This window comes from Cebus imitator, unplaced genomic scaffold (assembly GCF_001604975.1).
Source record: "Cebus imitator isolate Cc_AM_T3 unplaced genomic scaffold, Cebus_imitator-1.0 Scaffold107, whole genome shotgun sequence".
NCBI classification, from domain to species: domain Eukaryota; kingdom Metazoa; phylum Chordata; class Mammalia; order Primates; family Cebidae; genus Cebus; species Cebus imitator.
In genome coordinates, this window is record NW_016107422.1 from 1,118,993 (window position 1) to 1,130,537 (window position 11,545).

At 36.0% G+C, this 11,545-nt stretch overlaps 1 protein-coding gene across 4 annotated transcripts in view; it reads right to left on the reverse strand.

The window, feature by feature from the left end:
- TRAPPC13 (trafficking protein particle complex 13) overlaps positions 1–11,545 on the reverse strand; it is a 51,434-nt gene that overhangs the window by 15,903 nt on the left and 23,986 nt on the right. For 2 of the 4 annotated variants that reach the window (XM_017537857.2, XM_017537856.2), the window contains exons 5-8: positions 9,810–9,937; positions 5,654–5,726; positions 3,951–3,995; positions 518–535 (exon numbers count right to left, since the gene is read on the reverse strand). In XM_017537857.2, coding sequence (XP_017393346.1) covers positions 518–535; positions 3,951–3,995; positions 5,654–5,726; positions 9,810–9,937 — 264 coding nt within the window. The remainder of the gene's footprint in view (positions 1–517; positions 536–3,950; positions 3,996–5,653; positions 5,727–9,809; positions 9,938–11,545) is intronic. The other 2 variants (XM_017537859.2, XM_017537858.2) reach the window with 1 other exon arrangement.

The window sequence follows — 11,545 nt, forward strand, 5'->3', positions numbered from 1 at the left end:
AACTTTGAAAATAAAATTTTAGCTGACTTTGCTTTAGCAAATTTTGGGAAAATTTGCTTTTCTTCTGTTTAATTTTGTCAAGCAGCTATTGTTACCTGACCCAGACTTAAAACTAAAACCACTGTGCATCTGAAAATGAATTCTGATTTTATAGTCTACTCAAAGAACTGAAAGCTACGATAGTTGGGTGTTTTACAGTAAGATGATGAAAATCACATGGCCATTTTACACAAGGTTAACATATCTCTTTTAAAAAAATCTAAAGAAGAAAACACTGAAAATGAGAATTGTTTCAATATGACAATTTAACTTTTGAGCTAATTTTCCCCCACAGAATAAGAAAATTGATATAATATAAAAAGTACATAAAATTATGTATAATCTTTCTGAAATCACACAGGTGGTATTCACAACTAACTGTTTTTCCACTATGTTTTGTAAAGAGAGATTAATTAGGCAGAGTCAAAAAGTGGTGAGTAAGGAAAGTATAAAAGTTTATAATAAAAAATCAAATTACCACAGAACTGAGGTCACTCTAATGGAAAAATAAAAAAGAATAATTAGAAAAATCAGAGTTAAATGTTAAAGAAAAAAGAATTACTTTAAAATGCATTTCTGCATTTTTTAAATTTACTAAACAAGATAGCATTAGTAAATAAGAAAGTAAACAGGAAGCAACATAAAGAAATATGACAAACCATTTTTCTAAAAAGGTGAAACTGCTAAGGTTAAATGACAATGAAATGGAGAAGAACACTAAGGCTGAATACTCAAAACAGTAGCAAACTATTAAGGGCACATTTTGGGGCAGAGAGGTATACCCCATGACTTTCTAATTCTATAATTCTTTACCAACACTGTAATTCTTCATAGATAATTTAGGATGAATATATACTATCCTCCACATTCAGGATATATACTATATACCTTCTCTTAAATTTATATAATAATGGGATCCTTTTTTTAAGGACTGTCTTGGGCAATTAGAGTTCCATTGATTACTTCAGGGAATACAGGGCTGAACCACTTCAATAAATTGAGAATTTGTTCTCTTCTTCTTAGATTTCAGTTAGCCTTTTTTTCCCCATACATATTTCCTTAGCTGTTTATTGAGAGCAATCTCAAATGTCACCTTCATCAAATGCATAGCTGGAAATCATTTTTCACCTCTCTAGGTACCCAGAATTTGTTACTTCATGATTTGAAGTATATGTGTGGGAGGGGCTTGCATTATTGTTATGTCATGTCAGTCTCCTGTATGGGCTGCAGGTCCTTTAAGGCTTGGGAAGATGTTTTGTTTATATTTCTCTTCAGTACCTGCCATGGGCCTCCATACCCAGCAGGTGACCAAATGTTTCAATCCTAGCTTCTAGTCTCACCAATCTTCTTGCAGGGCTTCTTTTATCTTAGAAGACTATAACAAAGTTTTTCATGAACTTGTTTTCCTTTAGGTGATTCACATATAGCATTATTAGAAACAGTATCAAAAATATGTTTGAGACAGATGTGGGGTGAATAACTTTAACTGTAAAAGGACTATAGCACAGAGAAATAAGCATCACCTACTGATATTGCTGTGGTTTATTAACTCCTACAATCTACCTGAAATTCCTGGTTGGGGTCAACATAATCTACCTCATGCTAGTGGCTGAACAGTACTTGTTTGTCTAACAGGTAATATCAGTATCTTAGACCCACATGCTATTTGTTCGCTCCTAATTTTTAAAGTGAGATATATTTTCAAAAATTCAGAATTTTACTGAAATTATTTTGGTTGAAGTTTGTTAGCAAGGTTTAAAGATTATGTCAACATATAATGTTAACCGACAAAAGAAACAAATAAAATTGTCATGATTATAAAAACAGAATATTATATATAAGCAAATAAAGACTGCAAAAGAGTATGTATTAATGAAAAATCAATTACTTGGTGGGGTGGAATTGTGAATTCTTATTTCTTTATGGTGAGCATGTCACTTCTATAAATGTTTATAGAAAAACTAGCAATTAAAAAATTATTCACAAATCACTCTGAAGATTGGTTATATAAAACTACTTGACAGGTATCTTAGTGTATTACCATATTTTTAATGAAGAAAACCTAAAATAGCTTAATATGTGACTGTTAGGATAAATTACAGAAAAAAACCCCCACCTATTGCCCTTTTTAGAAATTAATTTTCTAACAGAATAGTTAACATTTTTCCCTCATACCATAAATGAAATCTTTTCCAGAAAAATGATGTTAGACTATGTAAATTTCACCATGCTGAATAGCTATACTGTAATTAATCAACAGTGTGCCATTAATAACAAAAAAAGAAGGAATAAATACATATTACTCCAACTCACCTATCCCCCACAAAAGAAATGTCAACTTTGTAACCATCTAGTAATCTCGATGATGCTCTTCCCTCTCATCAAATATCTATGCTCTTTCCTATGTACTTGATAGTCCATGTCCATTTGTAACCCTGCTTGAATGCCTTCACTGCTTTGACGCTTGTCTGTTTCCAACATGCATTCCTTTCAGACTCCAATCTAGTTTTCCTTCTCTTCCACAAAGCCTCTTTAAACTATTCCAAGATCTCATTCCCCTGAGCTCTTATATCACATCTTTTCAAATCATTCTCACTATACTGCACTCTAGGTAGTTTTGTTATTATATACATTTTTTCTTTCATCCTAACAGGTCTTTGCTGCAGGTTAGGTTCCTTAACGTTGGCATCTTAGAAATCCTAGTTATAGTACAAACTTTACTGAGTAAAAATTTAGTTTGTAGATGGTAAACATAAGTATCAAATTTGCCATGTGATTGAAAATGTCTGATCATCATCTGGTTTTACAGTAGTAGAGATATAATATTTATTTCAAAATACTGTATTTGGGTAACTTTGAATTTATCACTGTGGTATGAAACACATGATTTTGAAGGATAAGGGGCTATCAAGAGATCTGATTTTTCTGCAGCTCTAGAAGCCAAGATAAAACAGAATTTTAGAAAAAAAATCCAAGCAATGAATCGTTTATCCTATGACAAGTTCTATTTAATCTCTTTCTTTTATGGTAAAAGATAGAGTATCTTCTATTATAAAAGTTACTTCTATTTTTGCCAAACTTGTTTTTCCCAAGGAGCTTTTATTTATTTATTTATTTATTTATTTATTTTTTTGAGATGGAGTTTCACTCTTGTTACCCAGCCTGGAGTGCAATGGCCTAATCTCAGCTCACCGCAACCTCCGCCTCCTGGGTTCAGGCAATTCTCCTGCCTCAGCCTCCTGAGTAGCTGGGATTACAGGCACGCGCCACCATGCCCAGCTAATTTTTTGTATTTTTAGTAGAGACGGGGTTTCACCGTGTTGACCAGGATGGTCTCGATCTCTTGACCTCATGATCCACCCGCCTCGGCCTCCCAAAGTGCTGGGATTACAGGCTTGAGCCACCGCGCCCGGCCTCCCAAGGAGCTTTTAAAGCCATTATACCAAACTCAGAAACCTCTCTGGCTGGCACAATGACTTCCCTAGAAATAATTTAATGTGCTGAGCTTCACTTGTCAATATTTTTCAATGTGAATTTTGCAGGGTTAAATCTACTAATTCAATTTTTGTTATATCCAAAACCATATGTAAATATTCAACAGATTGCTAGTGTAACCACCACCATTAAATGGAATTAGAGGGCAATCATTTAATGAAAGGAAATGAAAGCCTTATAAAATTAACAATGAGAATAAAAGATCAAGACATACTGATTCCATGTAAGTTCAAAAAGATTATGAGACCTACAATACAATTATTCACTTTTAACTGAAATCTATGATTTAACTGAAATCAAATAATTTACAGTCACACTGGCAATTTGCTTCAGTATTAGAATTGTATATAAGAGATTTTTAGTAAAATAAGATCTTAATGTTTAATATGAAATCCCATTAAGCACTCAACACTTACCTCTGCATTGTAAAATTTGGTTTTCACATCCAATGGTTTGAGAACCTGGTTAAATAAAGCATATCAATCCGGAGATTGTTATCATGTGACCATTTATTTTTAATTTTTAAAATCACATAGCTTAAATTTGTCAAAGCCATTTTCCAATTTTAACTGTTAAAAGACTTTTCTAATAGGTATGCAATACTCTTGCAAAAAAAAAAAAAAAAAAAATCCCAAATGCATTTTTTGAAAGGCTACCATTATTTCTTGATTGGTTGATAGTTACATTACATGGGTTTTTGCTAACAAAATAATACTTTGTTAAACCAAACACATATATTTCATGTATTTTTCCATATGTACATTCACAAAAACTGCTAAAAAAGCAATTGAGCTGGGCACTATGGCTCATGCCTGTAATCCCAGCACTTTGGGAGGCTGAGGTGGGTGAATAACCTGAGATCAAGAGTTCCAGACCAGCCTGGCCAATATGGTGAAACCCCATCTCTACTAAAAATAGAAAAAGTAGTTGGTCATGGTTGTAGGTGCCTGTAATTCCAGGTACTCGGGAGGCTGAGGCAGGTGAATCACTTGAACCTGGGAGGCAGAGGCTGTGGTGAGCTGAGATTATGCCATTGCACTCCAGCGTAGGCAACAAGAGCAAAGCTCTGTCTCCAAAAAAAAAAAAATCACTCTTCTGGTCTCAAACTCATGATCTCAGGTGATCCGCCCACCTCGGCCTTCCAAAGTGCTGGGGTTACAGGTGTGAGCCACTGCCCCAAGGCCTACTTTTTATTTTCTTTCAAAGGGCATGCAAATGAGTGATGATTCACCCAAAAAAAAAAAAAAAAAAAGACTTTTTCCTATTACTATTACTTTTCTTCTACTTACAGAGGAATGAAAAAAAAAAAAACATGCAGCATCATATTTAGATCTATATTTATAATAGACATATGTGGTATTCACATTTCATCTCCACACTTAAATGTATTAAACCAGTGGTTTTTGACTATTTTTGATAGATGCTGAAAATTGTGTATTAATAACAAAACTCAACTTAAAAGTTCCAGTGATTCCTGGTCCTTGAAGGAAACTCAGTCTACTCACTTCAAGTCAATAGTCTCTCAATTTGATATTATTAATCCTCATTTTATCTGGACTTTACACTCATTTTATACGTTGTCTCCAGTGTGTGTTTTGTCAGGCCATAAAAACAAGCTATTTACTTTTTAGAGACAGTCTTGCTCTGTTGACCAAGCTGGAGTGCAGTGGCGTGGTCACAGCTCACTGAAGCCTTAAACTCCTGAGCTCAAGCGATCCTTCCGCCTTAGCCTCCCAAGTAGCTAGGATTACAGGCTTGTGCCACCTGTAGTCCTAGGTCATGCTGCCTGGGCTGATCTTGAACTGGCCTCAAGTGATCCTCCTCTGTTTGCTTTCCAAAGCGCTGGTATCATAGGTGAGAACCACCGTGCCAGACTCGGCTATTTTTTTTCTTTCATTTTGAATAAACATCTTCAAGTTTCATTACAAAAACATTATATTGGCAAAGATAACATCCCTGCTTTTATTTAACTTAATTTAGTCTGAGTTTAGACTGCTAGTCATGTGACAAATTCAAAAATATTGAGCTATCTGTTTTCCCTGCAGATAAACAGGAATAACTATATGTTATCTGGGGGAAAATGCACATAAAAACTATTTACCATTGTTATATTCGATACCTGAAATTTGAAGAATTTTCTAAAATACATTTTTTCTCCAGCCTGAGTTGTATAACTCACAGCACACACCAAGCTGAAACAAAAAGAGGTCTTAATGGTTCTGAATCATTTTTTATTTTAATAGCAATCAAACACACCTCAATTCTACTAACAAATTTGGAAAACACTTATCTATGGTATGGATGTGTGAGATTAGTGCATGGGAAAAAGTCAGAATAGATATATGGACATAACTACATGAAGAAGAAAGCTCTGATTAGTAAAATGAGATATAACGTTTTTGGGGGAGAAAATCAGAAACTTCCTGACTTCATCTGAAAGGTGAAATATATTCCAAAATAATTCTCAGAATAATCAAATATTTGAATGTATAACACAAGTTCATATAAACTAGAAGAAAAATATGGATGTAAAACTTCCAGCTGGGCATTTCTCACGCCTGTAATCCCAGCACTTTGGGAGGCCGAGGCGGGTGGATCACTCGAGGTCAGGAGTTCAAGACTAGCCTGGCCAACATGGTAAAACCCCATCTCTACTAAAATTACAAAAATTAGCCAGATGTGATGGCAGGCACCTGTAATCCCAGCTACTCGAGAGGCTAAGGCAGGACAATCGCATGAACCTGGAAGGCACAAGTTACAGTGAGCCCAGATCATGCACTGTACTCCAGCTTGGGCAACAAGAGCAAAACTCTGTCAAAAAAAAAAGAAATCCAGGATAGATTTCTTAACATAAATGCAACAGGAAATACTGTTATGTAAAAAAGTTTAAATGGAATCAAAAACACGAAAATAATTACAAAGTAGAAACAAACTAGGATAAAATACTTGTAATAATAAGAGAAAGTGGTTACATTTTAATATTTAATATGACAAAGGGTTCCCATAAGTTAAAAAGCAAAACATCAATATATCACTCAAAACATGAGACAAGGAATACACAATTAAATCACAGTACCAAAACTGGCTAACAAAAATGTGAAAATGTTCAGCCTCAGAAGTAGTCAGAAAAACACATAAAAATAATGAGGTGATATTTTTCCGTTTATCAAGATTTGGCAAAAATTCTTTTTAAGTTATATCAGAGTTGGTGAGGGTTTAGAGAAACTGTCTTACCACACTGCTAGTGGTGGCAGGAAATCTGGAAAATGCTTATATGTTCTCACAGTAAAACTACTTCAAATATTCCACATAAGGAAACATTAAGGTGTTCATCTCCATGTTATTTTTAACAGTGAAAAACTGAAAATAAGCAACCAACCTTAGGAAAAACAAAAAGCACTGTACAATTGTGTTAGATGGCATCATGTAAAAAACTTTCTTTCCTTTTTTTTTGTTTGACATAGAGTCTCACTCTGTAGTCCAGGCCGGAATGCAGTGGCGCCATCCTGGCTCACTGTAACCTCTGCTTCCTGGGTCCTGGTTCAAGCAATTCTCCTGCCTCAGCCTCCCGAGTAGCTGGGATTACAGGTGCATACCACCATGCCCAGCTAATTTTTGTGCTTTTAGTAGAGACAGGGTTTCACCATGTTAGTAAGGCTGGTCTTGAACTCCTGACCTCATGATCCACCTGCCTTGGCCTGACAAAGTGCTGGGATTATATAGGCAGGGGCCACCATGTCTGGTCTTTTTTTTTTTTTTTTTTTTTTTTGAGGCAGGGTCCCACTGTGTTACCCAGGCTGGAGAGCAGTGGCGCAATCATGGATCACTGCAGCCTTGACCTCCTGGGCTCAAGTGATCCTCCCACTTCAGCATCCCAAATAGTTGAGAATACAGGCATGCTCCACGTCCAGCTACTTTTTGTACTGTTTGTAGAGATGGGGTTTTATCATGTTTCCCAGGCTGGTCTTGAACTCCTGAGCTCAAGGGTTCTGCCCAACTTTGCCTCCCAAAGAATTGGGGATTACATGCGTGAACCACCACACCCGGCCCAAAAACTGTTTTCAAAAAACACTGTCTGATGTGTGGGAAAATGTTACCAGTGTAATTTTTTGTTGTTGCTGTTTGAGATGGAGTCACGCTGTGTCACCAGGCTGGAGTGCAGTGGTGAGATCTTAGCTTACTGCAGCCTCCGCCTCCCAGGTTCAAGTGATTCTCCTGCCTCAGCCTCCTGAGTAGCTGGACTACAGGCACTTGCCACCACTTTTCTTTTTTTTTTTTTTGTATTTTTAGTAGAGACAGGGTTTCACTGTGTTAGCCAGGATGGTCTCAATCTCCTCACAGTGTATTTAAAAGGATAAAAGTATAAGCAATATGGCCAAAAGTTGGTAAAATATTAATTTATACACATTTATTTCATACATATATATATATACATATGCAGAAAGACTGGAGAGAAATATATTAATATTTTAATAGTGGTTGGTTATATGAGGTGATAATATGAGTAGGTAATTTAATTTCTCCTTTATACTTGAGCTGCCGAGTACTAAGTAAGGCAGGGGCTAGGAAGAGGACTGATCAAAGGACAATACCTGCCTTCAAAGTGCTTACAGTAAGAATAGCATAGCAAGGTAGAGGATCTGAAACTAGGTTTAGATTTGAGTTCTATGTCTTCTAAACTTGCTGCTTAATTGTGCAAGTCTCATTTTCTGTAAAATGGAGATTTTACACATTTGTTATCATTTCAATAAATATTGACCTCTGGTCTCTGTTAGATCCTTGGACTATAACAGACTTCATGGATCTCATACTTTAATGGGAAAGGTAGGCACCCAATATGTAATTATAAGTACAAAACATTTTTTAAAATGATAAATGATGGGTGCTAGTCTAGGAGGTGAAGAAAGCTTCTTGAGGAAGTAGTGCTGAATCTCAGATATGAAGGAGAAGTAGAAGTAAACTAAATAAAATGCCATAGGTATTCCTTTGTAAGGGAAGAATGCATTTCAATCCATGGAGTCTGGAGATAAACAAAGTCCAATATGACTGCAGGGTGGAGAGGGAGGGAAGGGTGGTGATGTTAAGAATTACTGTGGTTGGTAAGAATTGGGTTGCAGAGAGCTTAGTAAAACGTTTGCAAACTCTGAATTTCCTAAGGGCAATGGGAGATCACTGAAGAATTAAGTGACTTATACAAGATCACATAACTGATAAAGCTGAAATTTTAACTCTGAGAAGTCTGACTCCAAAGCTCATACCAATCAAAGAATATACATGAAGAAAAGTTACAACAGAGCTTGTCACCAAAATTAACTGATTAAATAATAGCTAATATTATAAACTTTAATGGGCACAAAGAGAAGTAAAAGTGGTAGAGATGAAGAACAGATAAATGAGACATATTCAGGGAATTAATAGGATATTGTGAATTGATTGGATGCAGGGTTTCTAGAGGAGATGAAGAAGTCTAAAATTACTTCAGATGGGTAAAATTTTCATATTGCCTCTCAGACTGAAAGAAAAATAGAGCATTCACATTCAAATACATGCACAGGGCAGGAATACAGGATTTGATTTTTTTTTCCACAGTGTGCCTTATCTTGGTCCTATATTTCTGAGTTCTCAGGGTAGAGTGTATATATCCAGTTAAATACAAACTGAAAAACTGAATTTAAAAAGAAACACTATGAACATCAGTTACTAGCACTCCAAAACACAATATACTTTTAGATTGTTACTTGGGTTTTAAACATTTTGCACAACTTTTCATTTTTTAGATTGTAGATGTAAAAAATAAAACTAGAGATAAATGATGATAAATTGGATTTTTTAATCCCAGCACTTTGGGAGGCCGAGGCGGGCGGATCACAAGGTCAAGAGATCGAGACCAGGAAACCCCGTCTCTACTAAAAAAAATACAAAAATTAGCTGGGCATGGTGGCGCGCGCCTATAGTCACAGCTACGTGGGAGGCTGAGGCAGGAGAATTGCTTGATCCCAGGAGGCGGAGACTGCAGTGAGCTGAGATTGCACCACTGCACTCTAGCCTGGCTCCTGGCGACAGAGCAAGACTCTCTCAAAAAAAAAAAAAAAAAAAAGGATTTTTTTCCTAAAAAACAAACATTTGGTTCAAAGTTTATTTCTGGTAAACATGGAACATAAAATTCCTTTTGAAGTAGGTTCCTACGCTTCACAGTGAATAAAAAGAAAGCAAACATTTCAAATAAAGGCATATATAAGTAAAATCCTTTGAGAACTAGTAAAATTAATCCTTACATGTGTGTTCCAATTTCCTTGACTTCATGATGTATGACATCATCAATACAACAATCTGGTTTAAGTTCAGCCACTGCAGCATTGGAGGCTGAAAGGTTTAAACGCTGAGAACTTGTTTGAAGATCAGCCTTGAAAGAAAGTTAAAAAAAAAAAAAGTCCAAAAGAGACTGGTTACCTATAAGGTATGGATGACTATGAGTAGAAAGAATAGGGGAATAAGAATAAGGAAAGAGGGATGAAAGGGGGAGAACACTTTTCTCTGGAAGCCTTTCTGTACAGCTCTGATGCTTAGAACCACAGCAATGGCACACACAACCCAAAAATAAATAAAATCAAGCAGGAATTAGGGAGAATCCAAAATGGAATACAAACAGTAACAAATGAACCTAACTGTATCACAAATGAAGAACACAATCATGCTAGGGCAGAGGGAAGGGGAAAAACGGAATTAGCCTAAGTTTGGAAAACAAAATCTTGACTGTAATCTATGGCTAAAGACAAAAAGATGGCTAAGTACAAATGTACTGTTGCTACTATACATGTGTTTTTTCAGTATTTTATGTGTATACTAGGACAAAACAATATAATGCATTGTGGATAACAAGAGACAGGTTTCTTACCTTTAGAGAAAACAAAAGGTACACATAAGGAAAGGGGGGAGCTACAATGAAGTCTTTGGTGTTGGACTGGAGTTTGAGGTATAAATATGAACACATGGTTTTTAAATATATATTCAGATGCATTTAACTGAAATAGATATGCATGTATGTGCTAGTATATAACACTAAAAGACAAGTAATCGTCCAAAACAAAATTAGATGTCAGAGACCAATTAATTTATAAGAGAACTAAAAAATGACATTAAAGTCACCAACTAAGAAAGCACTACCTCATCTAAAGTAGCACTTTTCCTCCACCCAATGATGTTCCATAATATTCTTTTTTTTCCTTTTGAACATTTATCACTTTGTCTTAAAACTACTCTCCTTTACCTTAGTTACTTTCTATCACGTTCACCTTTTGCTTCCGTTGTAACATTTATCACAATCTATAATTACCTTTTTATTATTTTGTTTATCTGTTTCTTTCTGTCTCCCCTACCAGAAAAGTCTATGGAGACAGGAACCTCTTGTCTTTTCTTGCTCACCACTATAGCACGGTGTCCGGCACGTTGTAGGCAATTAATCAGTATTTGTCGGATAATGAATGAATGAATGAATTTATGATAAAACTTCAAGGCAAAAAAAAAAATTGAGGGAAAGCAAACAGCACATTAGGTCATGGGCATTAATAGAGGTTTTTACATGAGACCTACGATTTTTAAAGTTTTTGTTTCTTTTAAAAAAGAGTTTTGCAGTTAATTCTAATCCAATGTACTTATGCTAGTCACTTTGAAATGGGATATTTATTAGTGCTGTGTCTTTTTATTTGTTTGTTTGTTTCTTTTGAGACGGAGTCTCGCTCTGTCACCAGGCTGGAGTGCATGATCTCCACTCACTGCAACCTCTGCCTCCCTAGTTCAAGAGATTCTCCTGCCTCAACCTACCGAGTAGCTGGGACTACAAACACGCATCACGACGCCCAGCTAATTTTTGTATTTTTTTTTTCTTTTTTTTGAGACGGAGTTTCGCTCTTGTTACCGAGGCTGGAGTGCAATGGCGCGATCTCGGCTCACCGCAACCTCCGCCTCCTGGGTTCAGGCAATTCTCCTGCCTCAGCCTCCCGGGTAGCTGGGA